At 33.3% G+C, this 27,915-nt stretch overlaps 1 protein-coding gene across 5 annotated transcripts in view; it reads right to left on the bottom strand.

Annotated features, from left to right (window-relative positions):
- LOC149803360 (uncharacterized) overlaps nt 1–24,248 on the bottom strand; it is an 84,878-nt gene extending 60,630 nt beyond the window's left edge. For 4 of the 5 annotated variants that reach the window (XM_089951373.1, XM_089951375.1, XM_089951376.1 and 1 more), the window contains exons 1-8: nt 24,159–24,248; nt 23,650–23,703; nt 17,477–17,551; nt 15,992–16,039; nt 9,048–9,128; nt 6,063–6,146; nt 1,071–1,115; nt 439–513 (exon numbers count right to left, since the gene is read on the bottom strand). In XM_089951373.1, the coding sequence (XP_089807499.1) occupies nt 439–513; nt 1,071–1,115; nt 6,063–6,146; nt 9,048–9,128; nt 15,992–16,039; nt 17,477–17,551; nt 23,650–23,703; nt 24,159–24,162 (466 nt within the window). In that variant the 5' untranslated portion in view covers nt 24,163–24,248. The remainder of the gene's footprint in view (nt 1–438; nt 514–1,070; nt 1,116–6,062; nt 6,147–9,047; nt 9,129–15,991; nt 16,040–17,476; nt 17,552–23,649; nt 23,704–24,158) is intronic. The other variant, XM_089951374.1, reaches the window with a different exon arrangement.
- Between the last annotated feature and the right edge of the window lie 3,667 nt (nt 24,249–27,915).

Raw genomic sequence — 27,915 nt, 5'->3', positions numbered from 1 at the left:
ATTTTTATTACTGTATATACATGTACCATTTGACAAATATAATTTACCCCATAAAGTGTGTATGTATACGTGGATTTATTACAAGAAGAGAGTACAGTGCAATGAACATTAAATCCTGTACGTTTTTTAAAGATAATTTTCAAAGAAGTGTTTCTTCAATGTCATTAAGTGATCCACCTTATTCTAAAGTAAACATTATGAAAACTTCATGTAGCAAAACTCCTTTGGGGCAAAGATTTTGGTAAACAATATCTGCACACTATGCAAGGCCTCTCTCTCTCTCTCTCTCTCTCTCTCTCTCTCTCTCTCTCTCTATATATATATATATATATATATATATATATATATATATATATATATATATATATATATATATATATATATATATATATATATATATATATGCATTATATAGTTGTCAGTGCTATTTTTTCTCACCTATGTGATGGCTTTGACACCACTGTGTTTCATAAGTGGAGTTTCCACTGCTTTGGAAATAAGCCGAGAACAGTTCTACAGGAAAGAAATTAAGCACAATAAAAACATATATTCTAATACTTTCACCAATCTGTTCATCGATATTTTGATGATTTACCTATGCGTACTAACACTTATATCTATATATTTAGTTTCTTACTCTCTATCTGTTTTTCTTACTATTTATCTATCTATGGATCTATCTCTCTCTCTCTCCCTCTCTCTCTCTTTATACATACATACATACATACATCGTTTTCTTTGTTGAAAAGAATTCTCTCCGTATGAATCAAATTGAGACAGAAATGAAAGGTAAACTGAAATGAGAGGTAGACTGAGGTTCGGACCATAATTTTAGTAGCATTCATCTGTAAAGACCTTATTTCAAGTATGTTCCCTTTCTATATATACTTCTAAAACATCTAATGCTGCGATATGTTGACAAACGTTTATAGCTCAGAAAAATTATTTGGTGTTTGATTCAACATATTTGACTAATGAATCAATATCAGAAATAAAATGTGGAAATAGTTCGCCGTAGAAATCCAGATTCTTTGCCCGGAAAATTGTATGTATGAACAAAACTAACTTACGGATATAGGGATGCTCCCAACATTGGCCTAAATAGTCAAGGAGATCTGGAAGATATGGAGAAAATATTTGGATACTAATCAGAGACCAAATGATATAAATTTAAATTCACAAATTATGTGACGGAAATTAGATAAACAAAAGCAAAACAGTGACACATCATCATGAATCATCCAGACTATACAAAAATAAATGGAAGATTAGTTTAGGGGTTGAAAAGAGCTTTCTTTCTTGTGACAGTATGTAGGTACATTCAATATTTATCAAATGAAACAAAAACGAAATAACCTATCGTGATCAATAAAATGAATAATGCAGAAAGCACATGGGCAATATGAGTCATGTTTTCATCTTGCTATACACAAGACAAAAAAGTAAACCTATCAAAGAAACAATCACTTGAAAAACAATTCAAAGATTCACTTACATTCGGCCATCACGCCCTAATTCGAAAAACGGACGCCTTTAATTTACACACACATGATTTGCATAGTTCTGGCTTAGAAATTGTAACAATTTTTGCATTAAAATATCATCCGGTTTAATTGCTATTAACTAAATAACTTTTCCGGCAAATATTCGTATTTCGAAAATAATTGCCTTAATTAAATCAATTGTTAAAGATTCGCAATAATAATAACACTGGTTTAGTTTAATTGCATGTAAAGTTAACGATGCGTAATAATAATAATTTGCTTTAAATGTTGGCAGGTCGGGATAGTTTTTCTACATGGTACAGCATACAATTATGAAGCGTTCCAAAATTTACATTACATTGCTTATGAAAACTAATATAGGCATTTCTTTGTAGTAAGATGGTTGACAAAAGAAAACAAAATTTTCGAGCAAAAAATAAGCAGGTTAGAACTTGAGCACAATATTCGAGGAATATTAAAATTTCTTTGAACATTTCCAACCAAGCATATAAAATATATTGGAAAGTGACGATCTGAGCAAACTTGTATCATTCTCCAAAATACATATTCCCATCTCTCCTTGTGATAGGAGAACAAAACAAGCAAACCAGGTTCTATTTTAGAACAAAAATCCCAAATATAACTCATTTTGATTTCTTGACTGAATATTTAGTAAAGAGCAAATGATATAAAATATTTATATCAGCATACAAAACGGTGCAAAGCTGCATTCAATAAACTTCCAAGAGATGATATAAATATTTAAGTTTAACATAAGCAACGTTCTCGGCATCAAGAAATAACATTAGTTGACGAGTTTGGATGGAATTAAAGAAAGGCCTCGGCTATGTGTGTTTCAAAATAATCTATCAAAGAATAAAGATGTTGATTTAAATTCAAGAAAATACGAAGTGTTACACATAACATTTAATGATGATTGCATAAAGACTGACATAATCAATCCCGATTTTAAAACATGACTGTATGAACAAGAATTAGAGTATTTATTTGATGTTAGGAAATACGAACAATTGTATTTGATTACACTTCCAGTACAACTGTAGGATCTCTTAAACCTTTAAAGGCCAATCAACAGGGAGTCAGCAAATACAGACATAGAATTCAAGGAAAACGTTCGAACAAAAACAACACATAGTGACCCGTTTTATGAAGTAGCTATTTTTTAAATAACCATAAGAATGTCAACACGTGACATATACTTAAATCATTCATACTTTTGAATGGATTAATGAAACATTGGAAATGCTGAATTAAAGGGTCATGTGGCTGGTGAAAGTCTGATCTGAACATATTCCATGACCGTTATTAACCCATCTCAAGTGGCTGGCAAAATTGAACAATAAAGAAATCTTTACATAGAACCTGACAAAATACAAATATCAAGGAACAGTGGGAATAATTTAATCAAGAAAAGAAAGAAACTAAAATACCCTGGCTCATATTTAACCCAACACCAACACATTACTAAAAGAAGAGAAACAAATATTTCCTTACATGAAGGTCTATCTTTATCTAGATGATGATTTGATGCAAGCAGACATTGTTCACTAGGAAAAGTGTGATAAACATAACTGTCAATAAAAATGCATTGCGACAGAGATATGTATCTTCTCAGAATACGTAAAAGCTAAAATATTAAAAACGATTAAGGGATGACATGCACGAAATTTTCAGAAAAAATGTTCTGAAAGAGCGAAAATCCAAATGTCCCCAGTTAAATGAGGGAAAGGATGTTTACGTCAGGAAAAAAGTATTGCCAGAAAAAGACAATATTGAATAATGTTCAGCTTACTCACACCTCTACAGTGGAAAGATTCAGCAGAATACTAAATACTAGAACTTGCGATTATTCAACTCCATATAAAACTAAAACAAAAAATAGGTAGGAGTGTTAGTAAAGTTAATTTATATATACGTCATTAGTCACGACACCGTTTGAACAGATCGAAAGCATTAATGAGTCTATTCGGTTATTCAACAACTCATACATTGAGATTTAGTGAAACGGACAGAATTTAAAGTTATCAATTAATGCTCGCACAAATAAATCTAATGTTACCACGGAAATATTCAAAATTAGACACTTATTAAAGTTTGAAGGAGCGGGATATCGAGACCTTAGCGAACAAAAGTTATCTCTATAATAGTAGCAAGATGTTTATATATATGTATATATATATATATATATATATATATATATATATATATATATATATATATACAAACAAACTGACAACGAACAGTGCGATACTAGTATCTAAATAACCTGAACGCTTTCGACTCTTTGAAACAAGACAAACAAAACAGAAAACCCATAAAAACGATTATGTTTGCTTCTGGAAGTGTCGTTTTAAACAAACAAACGACGATGACCCATTCAAAAATGGAAAGAAGGAAAAAACTGGTAGTACCATTTGTCCTGACCGACCATCCAAAAATGCTAGTTAGATACTAGTCTCGCGCTGTTAGTTGTCAGTTTATTGCATTTATCTTAATCAGTCTCTGACACACGTGATCCCTTGCTGGATCTAGTGCACTTGATAGGATTGTTATTCGCCATATGATTTGTATTATATATATATATATATATATATATATATATATATATATATATATATATATATATATATATATATAAAGTAGAATGATATTGAAATTATATTGAATACGATAAGAATGAAAGGTAAAATGTAATGATATGCCGAATGTATACAAAGTTGTGATCCTTCTGAACATATTAAATCCTTTAAATTAAAAGATGTGTCAAAGCTAAGTCTCGGCAATAGGAGAAGATTTAAGCACCTTATATCGATAACATTATTAGGGAGCACCAAAAGTTTGATTTGCAGAGCAATAAGGAAATTCTTGAATCTTACGAAATAAAGAAATACAATTTAGAAAGCTGAAAAACAAATACAGCGTTAATGATTATAAGTCAGTATACGAGATTTTTATAAAATAAAATGCATTTCAAATTGAATCTGGCATAGAAGTAAGAACTGTTGATATTGTCATTAATATCACCATAGCTATATCAGAAATTATTACACCCTTTTCTTGGAAAAACAGTTCGAGTTCTTCACCTATTAGTAATGTTGCGCTCACTTTTGAATTTTATTTTCCAAAAATTGCTTCTAAATTGCTCTCCAAGTTCATTAGAAACCCTGCTAGGTACGTTTTCTTACTTTCCGCACTTTTCAGATTTTCTTTCAATGGTTCTCGTTTTATTCGAATGTGTCCTGCCTGGCTTCCATTTTGTTACGTTTCATCATCATTTTCTATAACATCTGTATTTGAATTTACAACTTTTACATCATGTACACATCCGTAATTATATTTCCTGTTTTTTTAGCATATAATTGTTCACTACATTACCACAACTTAAAGTCCTACGTGCAAGCAGTTTTAAAACTGAAAAGGACACACAGAATTGTCCTCTTATAACAACATACTTGATGGGAAATTGTATTCTCCAACAGTTCAGCTACACTTAAGTAACGGACGCAGCAAGGAATATGTTACCACGAAACAACACTTGCTACCATAATGAACAAAGTTGAAATGTTTACTGCGACTAGACTTGTATTTTATATTATTACAGATAAAGATGTGTGTTCGACAGGATTTAATATTCTACGTTCCGCCAGATTATTTGAACCTATCAGAGGATTCTCGAAGATACCTTTGCCTGACCTGGTTGAAAACAAACAAGCTAACATCATTAAGAATAAAGCAAGAGGGACAAGGTGTGCTCCTTGGGGTCCCCTTACTTTTGTTTTCAAACAAGAAGTTATTTCTTTGGAGTATTTTCATACCACTACAAGCAGTATAAATACAAAGTTTCTAAAATAGTACAAAGTTTGCTCGTTTTGGTTTCTTATTCGCACAATGGATGGACAAAATATATTTGGAAAATGACACAATGTGTGGTCATTATGTCACCTTTAATCGGTGATAATGGAAGTGCCCTCTTCAAGAAGGACACATGAGTATTTGATTTATAATACTTCACCTGCCATTGTCGAAATTGTTTTCTAAGGAACGTCAAGTAATATAAATCAAATACTTATAAAAGTTTTGAAGATGGCACTTCCATCATCATCAATTAAATGAATTGTTTAAATAGAGGAAAATGTTGGCATACATTATTTAGCTGTAGTAAACAAAAATAAATTAACTTGGCTGAACCGAGATCTTTTGCTTCAGCTTGAACTATACAATTGGAGGACTTCACTTATTGCCATATAGTTTATCTTCGATACCAGATTCACTCTTCTCCTTAAATGCATGTTTTATTTACTTACAAAACCACATCTGACATTTTTGTGGTACAAGAAAGAGATTTACCTAAATATCTTGTTTTCAGAAAAGCAATATAATTTGCCAAACTTGCCTGCTGTTAGTATGTTGCGAAAATAATTGAAAGAAAGGTTAGATAGTATAAATTAAATAAACAGTCAGTTTATGTATAAATGAAACTATAGACGAAAATATGGACGATAATTCTTACATCCTACATCCCTTGTAGTAAACGATTGTTAAAGTTAATTTGCTTACCGTTACGCACATAATAATGATCTAACTTGTTTGATCCCGAACAACTACAATATGATGGCGTTCTTTGGAAGTAATAAAACGTTTCTGAAATAAATAATTATTCAATGCATTTTACTACAGAATTTTATTTAAGTATATGTCAATAAAATAATTGCTTTCCCAATGCATTTTTGCATAATACATATTACCTATCTACATAGATATATGAATGTATATATATATATATATATATATATATATATATATATATATATATATATATATATATATATATACGTAAACACATACATACAAGCATACATACATTCATTCAAACAAACAGGGCACAGATATACATACTGTGCAAATCACAAATAGTTGAGACAAATAATTGAGTCAGTCGATGTATCTGTCTTTCCGACTATGCAAGTATATATATACGCATTAAGCAAATGTACGTATGTGCGTATGTTCCGAAGCATTGCTACGATGATATTACTTACATAAGAACACATGCAGATTCTCTTTAATTTTCATTTTGAATTGAATGTTTACCTTTTGAGTTTATTCTGAATCTTCAATATTTAGTCATTTACGACCATAGTTGGACAAGTTAAGAGATAAAGCTCGTGGTATGACAACTAGATTAAGATCAGACAGTACTGTAGTATTGAATTAGGTCTAGAAAAGTATTGCGATAGAACACACCAGGAAGAGAATAATGATATTGTAGTATGACAGTATTGATGGAGTGGATGAGATCTAGACGCATGCGTTGTAGTATAACAACCTGGGAATACAATAATACTACTGTAGTAGGACAGTATTATTGGATAGGACGAGATCAAGACAGATGCGTTGTAGCAAAACAGACCAGGAACACAACAATAATAATGTAGTATGACATTATTATTGGAGTGGATGAGATCTAAACACATGCGTTGTAGTATAACAGACAAAGAATACTACAATACTACTTTAGTATGATAGTATTATCCGAGTGGATGATGTCTAGATACTTATGCTAACAAATGTAGCAGCAGCGAATACATGTGTCACACCGTTTACTGGCCTCAGTGTGTTAACAGCGTCGGCAAATCGAATCGCTTCAAAGGAATATGATTAGTAATTGGATCGATGTTACGTGAAATCAGGTGAAGCCTATTTCAACCTTTGATCATTCGCAATCTTCATCATAAAATAGTGTCTTCTTTTTGAACTATTGTGTGTTAGAACTTAGCTCTACACATAACACACAAACACACACACACACACAGATATATATATATATATATATATATATATATATATATATATATATATATATATATATATATATATATATATATATATGAATGAGACTACTCATGCCTGTCAGTGACAGCAGTAGTACCATATGAGTATGTACTGTCAAAAGTTAAAACGGACCACATGACATGGGAAAGTGGTCGTTTACTAGAATACAGCAGACGCAAATGTATTTGGAAGCCTCCATTGGTTCAGATGATATAACATTTGCTGGCAGGAGCAAACCAGTTCAACTTACGGATTTAATTTGAGCAAAGAGGGTATATCAATTATTCGTGCTCCGTTCTTTCTTTGTAAACATTTAGTGGCTGTTTAAGGCCTTCAATCTCACTTTTGTAAATAATTGGCCCCATAAATTTTCCATCAAGTTGAATTCTGCAGAGTATGATAAATCAGTTGCTTCTGTGCTCAGACACAAGACTTCCATCAGCTATTCAGTTTATATAAGACACCTGTAGAGTATTTCTTTCTCATTATCAATGTGGTATGCAATGGTCAAAAATATATTGCTGTGACACTATTTCAATCGAAGGAAGGATATCAGAGATAGATATACACTCATTTTGTGTTAGACGCTACAGAGATATAGTATTGCCCCTATTTCTTGATAGAACCTTTTTGAATTATCGGTTTGAATGACATTTACGATACCGTCAACGTATTTCCTGATTAATCTTTTATGTAAATCATGTCATGCGTATTAGCCATTGCTTTTGTCCTACTATGTGCTCTGTGTACATCGTACATTGATAAGTTTGCCTCTATCTTTTTCAATGTTAAAGTCTTTTAAAACAAATTAAAATTGGAAGAAATTAATCATGATTCAGAATTTATGTAACAACGAAAGGTTTACAACCTGTACGAAAAATGCAAGCAGAGTGTTTTCTGTTAGTTTTTCATCTCGTAGTAATTTGGGACGATGCAAACCATGTGATGTACTTCGTACAGAGAACACAGTCCTTGCTGAATTCTCTAAGCCACGATTCTTTGCAGCAATAGCTATGGTTTTCTAGCAATGCAGTAATCAACGCAAATAAAGATAGAGACGAAACAAATAGCTTTCATATTATTAAGATCCTGTCATGAGGACCAAAAGGTATCATAGGACAGTAGGTAGTTAGATACTATTTATTATATGGGTGATGCAGTTAGGGAAATGCTCTCCCAAATTGAAACGATTTGCTCAAACTTAGGTTAACAATTCTTTCACTTACCACTGTTATAAACTGACTGTAATAGTTCTATCCTCAAAGGAAAATAAATGACTCAGCGTTAAAAAAATTAATTGCAAGTACTTATATAAATAATTGACACTGAAACAGCTTTCAAAATGTTATTACCTTAATCAGTTTTTGAATATATTATTATTGTGCTAATGAACTTAAGCATCGGAATAGTCTGTGAAATATTGAAAGTTTATGTGCTGCAAAATAGTTGTGCACAAAAAAATTACATTAAAGAAGTCTTTATTCTGGCCAGGTCAATATCATAAATGGACAAGAATTTCCATTTCCAATATTTACCTGGCCAGAATAAAGACTTCTTCCATCCATTCATCTATTCATCATTTTATACATGTGCACAGATTTACAAAATATACAGCATACGTATCGTTGGACTTATCACTATTTATTCAATCAAGAAATATTAGGAAATACCATAAAAATAACACACACAGACAAATAAAATAATACTCACGGCCTAGCTGACTTATAATTTGGTGCATGCATGACAGACCATGTGGACCATATCTGTGTAGCCTCTCTAAAATCGTCCATACTGAAATTTATTAAAGATAATGCATTTCGTAGAGATATTGTCAATTTGTAATATCTCTTTATTTAATTGTTGGGGGGTTCACAATACTTTTGTCACGTGCCTCCTAAAGGTACTATTTCAAACACCGGAGAAGGTAGAAAATTAAAATTTAAATAGCTCCGAGCCCAAGTCAGCAATGCTGACGGTCTATGTGTATAAAATACGCAAGGAGAAAGGTATAACAATTTAATAAAATATATCAAGCGTATTCTACTATTTCATCGACAAATTTCTAAATAGGAATTTCTTTCGAAGAACTACAAACAATGACCATTTCACAGTTGCCAATTATTATCATCATGTGAAATGGAAGTCTTAAGTGAGAGAAATTCCCTTCGGTGTTGATTTTGTTACTCATCTGTCTCCTCTTGTTTCTCTTTTGGTACTTCCGGGACCCTTGACTACGTGATCTACCGATACTTCCTTCGGTACCCTTGATTACCTGATCTGCTACCACTTCCGGATCCAACCTTCCTTCCGGCACGTCGCCTCTACCTAATTGCTTACGTCACGATAGACCTACCACGTGCACTCCACATCTCTCTCTCTCTCTCTCTCTCTCTCTCTCCGATATACGGGAAAAACGTCCTCAAAAAGCCTTTGTTTGCAATCCAAATATGGAATTTCACTAGAATTTCTTCCCGCCTTTTAACGAGCGCACAACGTCGACACTCGGGGTACAGTCTGATTTCTCCCAACTTCTCTATGATCCGCCTCTAGCGAAGTTCAAACATGGACCTAGTCCGAACAAATTGCTTATTGATATCCGCCCTAGATTTGAATCTCTCGGTTTCGATTGGATACGGTCTAGTCTCTTTGAAAACTGTGCCTTGGTATAACTGTTCCACAACAGACAGGGAGTTTCTTTGTGTCCAGAATCGGGTCTCTAGTTGTAATCCTCCATAATACATATTTACATTATTCCAGATGTTCTTATCTAGGAATTAAACATTAAAACAAATTTGTATACATAAAGCATGAAACACCAGCAAACATTCCTCAAAACGTGACACTTACTCCGAGTTCTGTTCTTTTTCTGAATATATAAATGATCAATGCCATCATGAATTTATTAATATTATCATAAACATTATGATGATTAGTAGTAGTAGTAGCATTAGCAAGACGATTAAACCCGATTAGTGGTTTTCATTTTGAAGAAAGAAAAAAATTCAAAATTGCCTTTTTTGAAACTACAACACATGGAAGCCCGATTAGCTAAACGAATCATAAGACATTGTTGTTTCTAATCATGATCATTAATAAGAGGTAACAATGAAGAAGCAAAAGAGAAGATCAATTATACGTTTAGAAGCTTTGTTCTGGATGTATAAGATCTATTGTCATAAGGGGCGAATGCGAGAGTAAAATGGTTCCTTAAATCTTCTAAAAAACAATAAATTAATTCTTATATATATATATATATATATATATATATATATATATATATATATATATATATATATATATATATATATATATATATATATATATATATATATGTATAGTTGTTAATGTCCCATTGCATTGTATTACGACCCCATGGTCTTAAACTAGGTAACAGAAAGTTCTGTAAAGCTCAACAAGTAAGTTATTTCCCTAGAATTCGAAATTAAATTGTAAACACAACTTACAGTTTTGTGAATTAAATTCTAAAAAGGTCCTAAACGTTATATCACAAGTCCAAAAGTATAGCGTTTTTCTAATTATTTCCACTGGTTCTCTGAATGAATTCGGTATTGAATGTGCTGATGTGGCAGTAGTCTCGAACGTGCGAATGTGCCAACAATATGTAATGCATCACAAATAATATGTCTCAAAACTCCGAAACTTTTGAATACTTTGCGATTGCAGTGAATAATGTAACAAAATAAAAAATCCTCTAAAATTAAAAGCTAAACATAATTAAAAGACTGATTCCACTTAGGATAATATAACCAACTTTAATATAACAACCAAGTACACAAGACGAGGACCAGAATGTGGGTAGGAAGCTTTTTCCAGACCATTTTAACTTGTCAACATTTATGCATATATCTAGACTATTCTCTCATATTAATGTAAATTTCCATCACACTGTAAAACAAAATGTTTCTAGACGACTCTAATGTCCGAATCATTGCTTAATTGAAGTATCAATTCTAATTAAACCAAGTTTACTTTACATGACATTAGGCAAATAGTCCCAGCTCCTATCCTCAGTTATGGATGAAGTTCAATCACACTATTCAAGTATATATAATCATGGAGAAAAGTCAATTCACAATACAAATTGAATATACATACCACCACCCCTCATGAAGAAAAAAAAGATTTGTACAAGAAATCTTCTGTAGTAAGAAGTTCTCTTTCAATACCTTCACTGACCTACGGACAGTATATCCAAAACCTTGTTCAAAATAATAAAACGTAATGATTCTTGAACTGATTTCCTTACAGTAAACAACAGCAAATGAATAACCTCGTCCTAATTTTTTTCTGTATAAAATCAATATTGCCTTCTTAGAAGTTTGTTGATATCTTTCCAAGGCCTTTTGACTTTCAAGGTGAGAGGCAGAAGAATTAAGTTATTAGATGCCTAATTCATGCATACCTTGCTGGAAAATTGATCCTTGATTTGATTGGACAGATTTGGGAAGGTCCTAATAGTTAAAACAACTTCAGCAAAGCTTTTACCATGGTTTGTGTTTAATATTCCTCAAAGGAATTGCCTCTGGAAATCAAGTGAACACAATCATTATTGTCAACAAGTATTTGTTGTCTGACTTGGTCTTAAATAGGGGATCGACACAGCCTGCCATTATTCTACTTAATCGTTTGCCAAATGCAAGAATATGTTACCGATCAGCTTTAGGTATCTGTTAATTGGTTTCCCTACTATCTGACAGTGAGGCAAGATATTAAGTAAAAAACATCACGTTTAAGTTTCCGCCAATAAAAAATGATTGTTAAGACAATTCGACTTCTAAATGACTAGCCTAGGCTGTTTCATGGGCTAGACTAAAAATTTCCGTCGATATCACGTTGGAAGAGCAATTTGATAACTGAGTGACCACTCGTCACAAGCAAGTACATTATGTGGTCCCCGTTTTCTAATAAGGACCCCATTTTTCACAACATAACAAAATTGTATTTTAGTTCTGATAACTGCACATGCAGGGTGTCATTCATGGACTTCATTTTCAATAGGAGGATTGACGTTTTGAGTCAAACAAGGCTTGTTATTTATAATTTGATTAACTGCAATCTTTTCTCCAGCTAGGTCATTGCCTAGCAATAAGTAATAAACGAATACATTCGATGGGTAAAGACCTCACTGTTCTGACAGTCTCGGGTCCTGAGACTAAGTCTGACGACACATTTACACAATGAAGAGGAACGTTAACAAATCCACACTCTACTCCCTGAATACAAATACTTTCACTAGAAGAAGACTCAGATGGAGGCAACGTATTTGACAACAAAAGACTCTGAGGCGCTGGTGTGTCTTTTTGTATTTTAATATGGATAAGCTTGTCTTGGCAGAATCACCAACAAGTGCACTTCTTCATTTTTCAGAAACTATGAATCTTCCTGTGTTGGTTTTAAAAATAGTCATCCACCTTAGCCGACAATTTGAAAGCTTGTTGGTTTTACTTAAGATTTCTCAAATATGTAAAATTAAAGCACCGATTAATAACACTACTTAAGAAACAACTTGAATTTAAATTTATTGTTGCGGCTATTTGATCTTAAACTAAGAAACAGAAAGGAACATAAACAACAATTTTTTTAAAACTTATTACACAATTTATTCCTCTAGAAAAACAAAGTGAAAATTTAAAAAGAACTAATACCATTGTGATTCAAATAATCCTAAAGGATCTCTCACCAGCAAGAAAGCGTAGTCTATTTCTAATTCATTATATTGGTATTCCTAGCGAACTCTAATATTGAATGTGCTAATGTGGAAGTACTCATTCATGACCTCTCATCGGGAATTCACTTCTCGACACTTCGGACGTGAGACTAAATTTGTATATTTTGATATCATTGGCATAAAATTGGCGAGACACCGGATGATGATTTGTGACATTTCAACGTGGCTGAGTGTGCAAATTGAAGAGAACGAGCCCGAGAACAACTCTGTAACGATAAAAGCAAAGATGAACTGAACTGGAATGTTTCCTTTTCGGGACACAGCTTTTTCTCGTTTCTTCTTAGCATGACTCGAAGCAATGTAAAAGCGGAACACGAATACACAACACATTTCTGGAGATTATGAAGAAACATATGATGATATATTGCATCAAATGCTGCAGACAAAATGGAACACTATAAAAACTGAATTATCTTCATCATTAAAAGCAGAGAGGAAGGTCATTTAATACTTTCAGAAAGGTACTTTCAGTCAATTAGGAATACCAATGTCGATTTACCTCGCACGAGTTTAATTGTGTTTGTTTTGTTTATTTTTTCATTCAAATCGAAAGAATGTGGCCATTCCAAAGGTTGCAATCTAGCTTGAAATCTAGCTTGGTAATGGATGCTACTCTCAACTTTCTAAAATCACTTTTGGTATGGGGATTGCAAACACCGATAAATCCTATATTTTTCCACCGTTCGGAAACTGTCCTGACGAGGGTTACAATCTCTAACAGCACAGCACAAGTTTAACTATTATATTTAATCCAGAGTTTTGCTAACCGTGTGTCGTAGTGTGTAACATATATAGATGACGCTGAATATAGAATATAAACAGGTCATGTAAATTCAGTAAATTGCCATGTGCACATTCAGAAGAGTAATGTAAAAAAATTATTTCTTAAAACCTGCTCGTTGTTGTCTGTCCTTTAGTTAAGACATTTTAATAGCCCATCTTTGCTTACAGTGTTGTATGCTTTCAGCTAAAATGACGGTATTTTTCATAGTATCACAACAGATTGCAATCAACTCATTTTATTTACACTTGCAATAGTTAATCTTATCCTAAATTTTAAATAATATTTTTTATTTCACAATGTTTTCAACTTTTCAACTACATACACAAACAATAGAGATAGCTAACCTGAAGCTTTCATCTTCACGTTAACATGTTGAATAGCATTGTTTAACAAACTATTCCAACAGAATTGTGGGTAAAAACAAAAACAACAGAAACACAAAATACAACAGACATGCCATTACATTGTTACCAACCGCAGGATAGGTATGTCACAGAAGACAGAGTTTTGCCTGAATATCGTCATTGTTATGTGTCATTTGTTTTCACGAGATTTAGTGGTGTTGCACATACGTGAAAGTAGATAGCCCATGTGAAGACAGTCGACAACTTCACAAATCGAGTGGTCTCTGTTTAATTATCCGCATCACTAGCAAAATAGGGAGCATGAATATATGTGAAATCCTCCCTTTATGGAATTTATAGACACTGTGTGAATTTAAGCAAGAAATATAAGTAAACAATTAAGGCAAGAACTGTTATTCCTGGTGAAAACGAGAGAAATATGCATTAATGAATGTGTCCTACATATGTTCTATGTAAGTACAGATTTACTGGTAAAATAATGTGGTTTCAACAGGAAGGAATGTAACAATAAATGTTGAAAATGTTTCTAATCAGTATATAATAATAATTGGCCACGTAAGAAAGCGTCCCAATTATTTCCATTAAGTCAATCAAATATAATTACATCATATTGCATATTCTAGGAAAATCAGAAATATTTATATCTGATATTTCCTGGAAATTTTCTACCAGTGAAGAATGTTAATTTCATCTAAATGTTAACACCTTTGATCAAGACAGTAAATAAATTTAAATATTCATGGAATTCGGTTGCCTGGAATTTGCACTGGGTGACAAAGCAAACATGTTTGTTCGGCCTTTTCAGTAAGGTGACTTACATTAAACATCTCGTCACTCTACGAATTGTAACTATATAATGTGTACATGTTATCATCTAACAGAAATTAGATAGTCTTCTTTCATCTGAATTTAACATTAATTAATACACTGGATTTTATCCAATATGTAGAAAAATGGAGAAGTTAATTAAGTATTAATGACTTTAAAATACCGAAAAGTCGTTAGTGTAGTAATGATTTTAATATACCGAGAATTCATTAGTGTAGTAATGACTCTAGAGTACCACGAAGTAATTAGTGTAGTGATGACTGTAAAGTACAGAAAATTCTAGATGTGTTGGTTCCTATGTCTAAAGAGCTGGGCACCAATTTCCCTGTGTAATTGCTCTAAGTATGTGGCTAGACCATTATTCTCCTTGCAAACCTCGACAATACACGATTCAAACCATAATTGCTTCCGATTCCGTTACACGCTTCTCTTTTTCATAGACTTCTGGCATATGCTTAAACATAACGTGTTACCAAACTCATTTTTGCAAATGAAGCATAGTATTTCATTAGGATATGAGTTGGTGTTTAAGGCTGTTCTAAGCAAACGCAAATGACCAGTTAAACTATAATCGATATCAAACCACAATGCGAACTCATACGCCACTTCATTATCAATTGTGTAATTGTCAACTTAATATGAATCGTTTTATACAATTGTTTGCCAACAAAATTATATAAAACACGTATTGTTATTATTATTATTATTATTATTGTTATTGTTATCATTATTATTATTATTATTATTATTATTATTATTATTATTATTATTGTTATTATTTCTCCAGGATTGAGATATAAATTAATTGATGCGGAAGAAAAAAGTAGCTTTAATTAAGGGAACAGGCATAGGCAAATTATAATTACGCAAATCTGAGATCGCAATCACGGTAATTAAATTATTGCACCAAAAACGCTATAATGCCAACCTTCATTTGCGCCAGTGCAGGTGTGAGATATCCGAAGTTTTTGAAGATCTGCAAAGAAATAATGAAACACTTGCTTTAATAAAAGCTACATAGACAAAGAAAGGTGAATAAATTTGTTTGCAAATGTAACCGGCATATTATTAAAACGGAATCAAAAAGATTACTGCGGCATATTTTTATGCAGGTATCTGTCTAACAAAATAAAATATTTGTTATCACAACCGGTTCACAGGGTAAAATAATGTCTTTTCTTTGATGAGTTATTACATTTTATATAGTCACTAAAATCCAACATTACTCTATTACAAGTAATACTTGATTTTCAACCTCTCAAAAGTTATATATCTTTCTTCTTGAATTTTCCTTCAAGTTGACTTCAAAAGAACACTATATAGTATTTTGCATTTAGATGTCAAAATGGGGAAATGTGTTTAAACTCATACATACATACATACATACATACATACATACATACATACATACATACGCCACTATAGATTTATCATATCTGAATAAAATACAGTTTTGTATGTTAATTCCTTTCGGAATATATCTGTCCATTCTCTTATGTCCATTTTTTTAGACGCTATTGACGTAGGAATACAGGATTTGTTTGTTGTGTGATGAAACCGGGTCAGAGAATACATTCAGGCTGCAAATACAATTTCCATTTTACAAGGAAATGCGTCCACTTCGACTGAATTCCATTTAATAGAATATCAATGCTTGCATTATACTCAGTGGTGATTAGAGTACTGCCATAAATCGGGAGAAGTATATTTGCCAATATTGTTGAAGCAATACGCCAAACAAACTCTATACCAAATGATATCGTGTTGCAATAATCATGATGATACCTATAAGATGTGAACTGTATTACGTATATGCACAATATCAACACATACAGTAAACTGAACCGTGCCGCATCGTTTCTAATGTGTCTTACGGGCCTGAAGCCTATATTTTCTAGTAAAAGACTATTGTCATTGTCCAATTTATAGAGGAGACCTTGATCCATGCCACGTACAAAAATCGAAACATCGAGACGTAGATTCACTAAGCGAGAATGAGCTTAATTTATTTGCTTTACATAAGACAACTAATCTGATCTCATCGTGTTTGCGTTCTAAATTAAAGGAGGCCATTTCTAATTATATGTAGATAATTCATGATGTCTTAAAATGACATTTTACAACTATCCTACCTCGATAAATATATACCAACCTGTCTTTACACGATTTCATGATTAAGGCTCTTTTTTAAATCTGGAATAAATAAAACACAGTATTTGGCATCTATTAAACTCTCTTTCTCACCACACACACACACACACACACACACACACACACACACACACACATATATATATATATATATATATATATATATATATATATATATATATATATATATATATATATATATATATATATATATATATATATATATATATATATATATACATATCGCAATCAAATCTCCTACCTGAGTACTCTTGAAAATCGTCACAGGAATCTTCAACTATAAATCTTCTATTTCTTTCTGAAATACTGCTCTCTGCTGAAAGAAGAATTATTCGTGAGGACGTCGTAATCCTCAAAAGTGTATAAATCTACAGATGGTATGTGTATGTGCAAAAGATCTTTCTCAGAAACAATGTTTGATCGCTTCATATGCTGCATATTTCTGAATTTGAATGAACAATAGTTTGGATTTGTTCAGTTAAGTTACATTTTGGAAAAGACTAATATCATCCACAGTTTCTGTTTCTAATTTGTATTATTTACGATATTTTGATAAGTATGCTGTAGTGTGTATGGATAATTGCTAAATTACAGTATGTTTTTCCAAGGTAAGTGATTACACATAAGATTGTTATCCAGGATACCAGATAACAAAAAAGATGCTTATCCAAGGTAGCAGGTAGTAAACAAGTTGTTTATCAAAATTATCAGATAACACCAAATAATCTTATCCAAGGTACCAGACAACATAATCCATGCTTTCCCAAGGGAATAAAGCCAAAGAAAATAGCCTTGATGCAAGATCTTTTCTCATATATAGCATAGTACCTAAAACGAAGAACTAAGACAGAAGAAGTAAAACAAAACGTGCATTTTTAAATTAAAATACAGACTTGTGGAGGGTAAGATAAAAAGTGTAATTTGAATGCATGCATTGTCATCAATGTGGAGGGTAAGACAAAAAGCGTCATTTGAATGGATCGATGGATGGTAAGAGAAAAATTGTTTTTTGAGTGGATGCATATGTGGCGACAAAAAGGGTAAGATAAATTATGTTGTTTAAATGGATACAAGGTCGTCGAACGGGGGGGGGGGGGGAATTCGTCATTTGAATGAATGCATTGGTCACAACGTCGAATGTAAAACAAATAGCATTATTTGAATAGATGCATGGCTCTCAGGGCGGATTTTAAGACAGCGTCATTTGAATGGATCGATGGATGCCGAAATGGACGGCAAGACAAACATTATCATTAGAGTGGATCCATGTGTCAACGTGGAGGGTAAGACAAATAGCGTCATTTGAATGGATGCTTGCATGTCAAACTGAAGGGTTGAACAAATACCGTCATTTCAATTGGTGCATAGGTATCAAAGTGGAGGGTAAATCAAATAGTTTCATTGGAATGGATGAATGGGTGTCAAAGTAAAGGACAGGACTAACAGTGTCATTTGAATTGATGTATTAGTGTCAAAGAAGCTGGTAAGACAAATAGCGTCATTTAAATAGATGCATCGTTGTCAATGGGTAGGGTAGGTCAATAAACGTCATTTCATGGAAGGATTGGTGTCTTACCCTCCACTTTGACAAACATGCATTCACTTCAATGATGATGTTTGTCTTAACCATGACTTTGGCACCCATGCATCAATTCAAATCACACTACTTGTCATACCGATCACTTTGACACCCATGCATAAACGTAAATGAAGCTATTTGTCTTTCCATGCACATTGAGACCCATGCATTCATTCAAATGACGAGAGTTGTGTTACCAATCACTTTGATGTAAATGTAGCCATTAAGATGACGCTGTTTTTCTTACCCTCCACTTTGTTGCCCATGCATTCATTGACATAACAATGATTGACAAATAGCATTATTTGAATGGATGAAAGATTGTCAAAGTGGAGGCTAAACAAACAGCGTCATTTCATTGGATACATTGATGTTAACTTGATGGTAATACAGATAGCGTGATTTGAAATGATGCAAAGTGAGGTTAAGACAAAAAGTACCATTTAAACGTATGCATGGGTGTGAAAGACACATAAATAGTACCATTTAAATGGATGTATGTGTCAAAGTAGAGGTAAAACAAATAGACTTATGTGAATGGATGCACGAGTGTCAAAGTCCAGAGGAAGTCTGTTTGCGTCATTTTGAAACATCCAGTGGAGTGTATGACAATTAGCGTCATTTGAATTGAATTGACGAATGGTTGTCAAAGTGGAGGGTAAGACAAATAGCATCACTTGAATGGATGAATGAATGTCAAAGTGGAGGATATGAAAAATAACGGCATTGGATTGGACGCATGGATATCAAGTAGAGTGTAAGACAAAGAGCGTTATTTAAATGGATGCATATGTTTCAAAGTGGGAGGTAAGACAGATAACCTCATTTTAATGAATACATGGGTGTCAAACTGGAGAGTAATACATTTAACGTCATTTTAATGAATACTGGAGTCTCAGTGAAAAGGTAAGGCCAATGGTATCATTTAAATGGAAACATGGGTGTCAAAGTGAATGGTAAAAGAACAACATCGATGGTTGGTAACACCAATAGCTTCATTCAAATGGACGCATGGATGGAACAATGAGCTGTAGGACAAATAGTCGTATTTCAATTGATGCGAGAGTGTCAAACCTAGGGTAAAACAAACAGTTTAATTGGAATAGACGCAGGGGGGTCACATTGCCTCATAAAACAAATAGAGTCAATTGAAAGGATGAATGGATATCAAATCGGAGTAAGACAAATGGCGTTATTTGAATGGATCCATGGATACCAAACTGAAGAGTAGGACTATTAGCGTCATTTGAATCAATGCATGTATGTCCAAGTGGATATTAAGACAAATAGCTTCATTGAAATGGATCAATGATTAGAAAAAAGGAGGGAAAGTCAAAGAGTGTCATTTTAATAGATGTATTTGTGAAAAGTTGCAGAGGAAGCTAAATTGCGTCATTTGAATAGTTGCATTGGTCTCAAAGTCGAGGGTAAAGCATATAGCATAATTTAATGAATGCATGTGTGCTAACGTGAATGTTAGGACTAATTGCATCATTTCAATTTAGCATGGTGTCAAGTAAGAGGCTAAGACAAACAGGGTCATTTAAGAAGTGACATGGGTGATAAAGAGAAGGGTAAGACAAGTAACGTCATTGGAATGGAAGCATGGGTGTCTTGCTATCTACTTTGACACCCATGCATATCTTTAAATGACTATATCCGTCTTACCTCTTATTGGGTTCCCTTGCATCCAAACATATGACGTTATTGTCATACCCTTCTATTGACACCAATGAATCCATTTAATTGACCATATTGGAACTTTGACACTCATTTGACGGAGTTATTAGTCTTAACCTCCACATTGCCATCCATGCATTGATTCATTCTAAACCTCAGTGTCTTTCCCTCCAGTCGTACACCTTTGCATTAGTTCAAATAACCCTATTTGTCTTACTCTCCACATTGCCACTATTGCATCCATTCAAACGATGCTGCTTCTCTTAAATGGATGTAAGGGTTTCAAAGAGACTGGTAAGACAAAAGAGCGTAATGTGAATGTATGCACGGTTTTCAAAGTGGCGGGTGCGACAAATTGTCATTTGATTGGATGACAAAGTGGGGAATAAGAAAAAAGCGTATTCGAAGGGATTCGTGCGTATCAAAGTGAAATGTTACGTGTCAAGGTTCTTACAAAAAGTAACAAGACTAGAGTGAAGATGACAAGCGTTGTAAAATTTAAGAAATAATTTATGTCCCTAAAACAACAAGGTAAAAATGAGAAAAAGAACTTATGGTTCTACGAATCAAATCCAAAAAGGTCCTATTATTAAAAAGTTCAATATGATTCTGATTTCGAGCTCTGATGAAATCGAAAATGGAAGGCAAGCACATCTGTTGCAACCTTCAAAGTGCTCTTGTGTCAACATATTCTTATTGAATCAGAAAAAATTAATCTACTTTTGAATTACGAATAAATTGTAATGAATATCTTTGTCCAAGACTTCTGTATGAGCACTTGTATATTTCCAAGGAAAAGAATCACTAGTATTCCATATAAAAAAATAGCAGCTCAAACTGAGCACAACAAAACACCTTTAAGTGTCAAATTATGTTGAGAGAACGGTTATACACTAATTTATGACACAAAACAGATTCTGCTATGAGGGTCGAATGATCAACCTTTCAAAACAAAACAAAGTTTTTACATCCCTAACATCACGTATGGCCTTAACTAAAATCATTGGTTCTTACCAATGGAAAGAATTTTTAAAAAATTGGGAAAAGTTGTTCATTATAACTGCCACTGTTTCTGAATCAAAGTCAGGAACTAGGTCAACATTATCTACAATTATTAATTGTTTACGTCAAAAATTTAACAACAATCAGTCAGAGCTGAACTATTCTGGACAATATCAAATCCAGTAAGTAAAATTACATTACGATAGCATGTAAGGGAAATAAGAAAAAAACAAATAAAACTAACAAACAAACAATTAAATTAAATCAAATATACATAGCAAGAGATATAAGACTGTACTACGAGTTAACGGCGGGAAGGAAATTCTAATGGGAATTCTACGTTTGGATTTGCGAACAAAGGCTTCTTGAGGTAACATATTTTCACCCGAATATTTGTATTATTTCTTTAAATAGGCGTTGCTAGACTGATACATTATTACGTACAGTTAGTTTATTAGAAATTGAATCTTCCACGTATAGCTGAACTATCATAATATCGTAATGTAACATATAGCGAATTATTAACATACAATATTAATGTATAGTAGGTTGTTAGAATGGAATCGAAGTGTGTAATTTACTACCATGTTGCATTGTAATGCATAACTGAATTTATTACAGAGTTGTGTTAGAACATGTACGTGCCTTATCAGTTTGTGAACATATAGAATGGGAATAATGCAGAGTTAGTCACTGTTGAACTTATACAGACATAAATATAGTGACGTCAGAAGTTTGGTTGGAGGTGCAGTTCAGGAAGGAGCACGTGATAGAAAGCACCGAAAGTGTCGGGGGAACAGATCTCGAAGTGCAAGGCGAGCACTACCAAATAAAAACAAGAAGCAGATGGTGATTGAAAGATGAGTAACAGAAACAACACTGAAAGGAAACGTACTCAATTACGACCTTTATGTTCGTGTAATGAAATACTAATTGGCAACTGTTAATATGTCATTGCCTGCATTTGTTTGAAAGAAATTGCGATTGGGAAATTCGTCGATGAAATTACTGAGTACATTTGCTAAATTTTGTTAAATGTAATAGTTTACACCTTGAGTTAAACGTATACATGTAACCGTCGGCATTGCTGACTGGGGGATTGGAGCTATTTAAATTTTAATTGTCCAATTTTCTCCCGTATTATAAATAATACCATAGCAAGCATGTGGCCGGATGCATGAATATTAAATCTGAGGGTAAGACAAATAGCATAGTTTGAATGGACGCAAGGATGTCAAAGACGAGGGTAAGATAAAATTGCGTCATTGGATGGATGCAAGGGTGTCAAAGATGAGACTAAACAAACAGCGTTCAATTAAATTGAAGGGTAAGACAAACAACGTAATTTTAATGGATGCATGGTGTCAGAGTAGAGGGTAACACAAATAGAGTCATCTAAATTGACGGATGGTTGTCAAAGCGGATGGTAAGAAAAACAGTTTAAATTGAATTGATGCACGGGTTTCAAAGTTTAGGGAACGATAAATAGCGCAAAATGAATGGATGCATTGTTGTCAAGTGAAGGGTAAAAATGAGTTTTGTTTGAATGGATGCAAAAATGTCAAAGAGGAGGGTAAGACACAACTTACGTCATTTGAACGGATACATGGGAGTCAAATTGGAGAGTAAGACAAATAATGTAATTTGTATTTGATGCAGTGGTGTCTAAGTGGAGTATAACACAAATGACTCATTTAAATGAACGCATAGGTATCAAAATAGAGGATAAGACAAATAACGTCATTTGAATAGGAGCATGGTGTCAATGTGAATTTTAAAACACTAAACGTCATTTCAATGGATGTAAATGTGTCAGGGCGGATGGTAAAACTAATAGCGTCATTGGAATGGATTGAAGAGTGTCAAAGTGGAGGTTAAGACAAATAGCATTATTTGAATGAATGCAGTGGTTTCTGATATCAAGACTACCAACCGAAAAGGAAGATTTTTCAACTTGATAAGCCAACATGATGGATGTTGTCTGCATATTCATGTTCAATATTGAACGATTTGTTTACACGTTTGATTTCGTATTCACGACATCTTTTGTGTTGCACTCAATAAACATATGATGCTTAAGGGTAAAGGAGGAACTGTAATCATTATAAATATTTGAAATCTGTAGAATAACATTAGGTAGTAGTAATTCTTACCTAATCCATTATGTCCTATTTCCATTGCCAGTAATAGTAACGGTATAATAGTACCTGAAACAAATGACAGTAGTTTTAGAACGATTTTAAAACGGATGTAAACCCAGCCTCCTGCAGTTACTATTAATTAACGTTCAGACTCTTTGTGAACGTATTGTCCCATAAATTGTTTAATTTCAAGGAATAGTATTAACAGAAAGATATGCGTCCTTTATCTCATTCACAGCAAATTAAATTCGTTTAGAACGTAAAGTAAATTGATATGTCTTTATTACCAGCTTTTCATCTAACACTTTCAGTGAGCTGTGCATTGCCACATCAGTAGAGATAAACCAAATATAGACCATTCCTTTAGGATTTGGCTCATTTCAGTGTACAAGGTATTAATTCATATGGAATCTTCTCAAACATATCTTCCTTTGTTATTTTGACAAAGTAAGATGTAGTCATTTCTAAAATTAATATACAATTACTAACATTAATATGAGAAATAGATCAAACCGTTTTACCCATCTTTATAATCCCTGTCTGTCCTTGTCGTGTATCTAGGTTCAAAGGACGTCGCTTATCGCTCACTGCTGTGTGCTTATCTCTCACTAGCGTGCAAAGTCTTGCACACATAAATTGTTATCATATTGTGTCTTGCAAATGTTCTAGATCTGTCTTATCGTTTATTGCAGATGGATTATTATTATATGCTCATTTTTTCTCCGTTAACTTTATATTGTCAGAATCGTGCAATATTGCCCGAAACTGAACTCGCGTGCAAATACACATATTGCATTCACGTGCATAAAGGAACTACTTTCTATTGTAAACAAACAATGGACAAAGGCGCCAGCAATTTTGATTTGTAAACAAATCATATATACACTCGCATAGTGAGCGCTTTTCGTTGCGATTGTTTAAATTTGTTTCTGAATGAAGTAAAGCAGATGTTTCGTGGACTGCCAGATACCAGCTTTTTTTGGCACATTCCGCGTTAAGATTTTTGATACAATATTTCTGATTTAGGCTAGCTATACAACAGACACAAGAAAGGGTCCATACAAATAACATACAAGTGACAAGCCACATACTGTCTTCTTTAGCTGGTGATAAGAATGGCAAAAAATGTACTTACAGATTTACATCCTGAATTTCCTCAAAATGTACATTCTTAGTTCTTCAAATACGAATTACATGAGCCATGTCATAGGTTCTCAATCTTGATTACACATTTCGAAATTGTACTGTATTTTCGATGATAAGTGCAATTACATCCTCCTTACTGCACTCAAAATGAAGTAAGCATTACATTCCATAGCGTCTTTTTGATAGTTGCAATTGAAATACTTCAATATTTTCCCACATTATGATTTAAAACATTCAGTGACAGAAACAGAAATACATTTGCAGACGTCAACACGCTTCTCCCTCGCTTCTTCAATCCGATGTCTTTCATATGAAATTATCACATCTAAATCCAGTCCATAATCACGAAATTTCGTAGAATCAAAAATAAAATCCCAAAATCTATCCACTCCAGATCAAATGGAAAAGTTATTGCAATGTTCATTCATTCACAATATGACTCAAAATTTCAATTTGAACTAGAAACGCCACTTTCCTTCGAAAATTATGTAGAGCGCGAGACTAAGTTCAAATTTATCTTGGCGGTGAGCGCTTTTGACCACTCGGCCACTCAGGGCCCCAAGCGTGAAGTGTCAAAGGCATCATACCTTTAACTGTTTCTTAGTAAATAAAATTAATATCAGCTTATCTTGTCAAAGAAATTATTATAAGCAGGCTTTTTACCGTGAGATATCATAAAGTATAAGTGCACATACATACATACATACATACATACATACATACATACATACATACATACATACATACATGCATGCATGCATGCATGCATGCATGCATGCATGCATGCATGCATGCATACATACATACATACATACATACATACATACATACATACATACATACATACATACATACATGCATACATACATACATGTTGTAGCACTTTAAAACAAATAAGAGTAGTACGAAAGAGAGAGAGAGAGACAGAGACAGAGAGAGAGAGAGACAGAGAGAGAGAGAGTCATTTAGTGAAATTCGCATTGTAGCACCCAAGGAATGATCACATATCTTAACTGCCAACAAGTTCACTTCAAGAACATTACGAACGACTGCACACACTTATACGTAGATTGTTACCTTCAAAAATGATAACAAGGTACTTTTTGTATATAACAATTTCTGTAAGACTGAATTTTTACTAGCCCTTTTCAAAGTAGTTATTTAATTAATCAATTTAATTGCTGTTGTGCCTCTTACATTGAATGTCTGTGCTTGTTAAGAAAAGCAATTTTTGTCTGTGAAAATGTAGAGTGATTTTAATAGCATGAAAAGATAACAGTCTGCTAAAATGCAGTGATTTTAATGGCATGAAAAGATAACTGTATGTGAAAATGCAGAGTGATTTTAATGGCATGAAAAGATAACTGTCTGTGAAAATTTAGAGTGATTTTAATAACATGAAAAGATAACTGTCTGTGAAAATGCAGAGTGTTTTTAATGGCATGAAAAGATATCTGTCTGTAAAAATGCAGAGTGATTTTAATGGCATGAAAAGATAACTGTCTGTGAAAATGCAGAGTGATTTTAATGGCATGAAAAAATAACTGTCTGTGAAAATGCAGAGTGATTTTAATGGCATGAAAAGATAACTAAACAATATGTAAGAGCTTTTATTGCCATAGTTGTGTTGTTGTTTTCTTACAATATTTAAACTTCAGAAACAAGCTTATGGAATTATTATTCTTAAGTTCCTTTTTGTGACGTGTGAGGCGGCAACGTTTGCCAAAATGTATAAACATGCAGAAGGTTTACAATAATCCAAACAATGCATTTAATCCATACGATCAGAAACTCTCTTTATTTTATTATCCATTCGCTGTGGTTACTAAATAGCTCACATCCATCATAATGTTGTTACGACTTCATGGTCTTAAATTAGGTAACGGGAAAAGCGAACCGTACCTCGGTCAGCTTGGCAATGTTTTATTTGTTTTTGTTGTATATATCTGGCAGTTTGTAAGACAGTTTCAATAATATCCCCAGGACTGTAGTGATATTGTTTCCTACTGGTTATGCACATAGGATGTTTTTGTAAGACGTACAACTACTATGAATCTATGCAGTGGCTTATAAACACGAAACGGTGTTTCTTGGAAATAAAATACTACAAGTCAAAGGTGATGCTAACAAGCATGTTGTATAAAGGTGAATACTGTAGTTTAAATAATTTTTATTAGCGTTGTCAATAAGTCAGTCTGATATATAATGTTGTGTAATGTGCGCTATAGCGAACTTTATTTGCAAAATTGTGTAGTGAGGCATGGGTGTCAGTGATCCAGGAAAGTGCCATTTAACGGGCATCTATACTACGTTTCAGAGCTAAAATGCATATATTATTCTACGTAAAAGAGTGAATTGTGAAGAAAAATTGAATTGTAATACACACGAGTCGATATTGTCGCGGTCAGCATGACAAGTAACAATCAACTTTAGCATATTGGCTAGACCCGTAATAAATCGCAAGAATGAGATTACTTAACCTTCCTGGTTGGGGATAACGGTTAGAGACAGATATAGATATGAAGTCAAGTTGAGGTTAAGTAACGGGAATCGACATCATGGAGACAATCCAGATACACTATGTGCCATTTGAAATAATTGTCATAAAATGTGTGTGTTTGTTTTTATATATAGTTATTAATAAAGGCGGAATAGAGGAAATTATTCCATCTTCACTGGGAGAGTTAAATTGTTTGCGTTTAGATAAAGTCACTCCCGATAGTCTAAGCTAAATGAGAGGTGTCTCTTTCCCAGGCGAAATTCGATGTTGTTATTACTTTCCCTTGTGAAATTAGTCCATGGTTATCTGCGGAAAGGGGAAGTTCTTGACTCATGGGGAGTAGAAAGTGTTCTCCCGTTATAAATCGTCCAAGGGAAGAGTGCTGAAAGTCTAGGGGCACAGAAAGTGAGAGTCGGGGAAAGCACAATATTGTGTTCAATCGCATACAATATGTTCACTGACATAAATTTGTAATTATTAGCTGCAACTATTCGTTTTAAATCAATGCTTCAATTTCCTTGAGTTTGGAAGTTAATTATTTGCATTCATTTGTCTTAAATGGTATATGGCTCATGTATTCTAAGAAAAAGTCATATTTTGAGAGGATTGTATGAATTTATTTGTCTGTATGT

Source organism: Sinohyriopsis cumingii, chromosome 3 (assembly GCF_028554795.1).
Source record: "Sinohyriopsis cumingii isolate HCF-2022 chromosome 3, ASM2855479v2, whole genome shotgun sequence".
Taxonomy (NCBI): domain Eukaryota; kingdom Metazoa; phylum Mollusca; class Bivalvia; order Unionida; family Unionidae; genus Sinohyriopsis; species Sinohyriopsis cumingii.
Note: the sequence above shows the minus strand (reverse complement) of the source record. Positions and strands in the feature narration are given on the sequence as shown.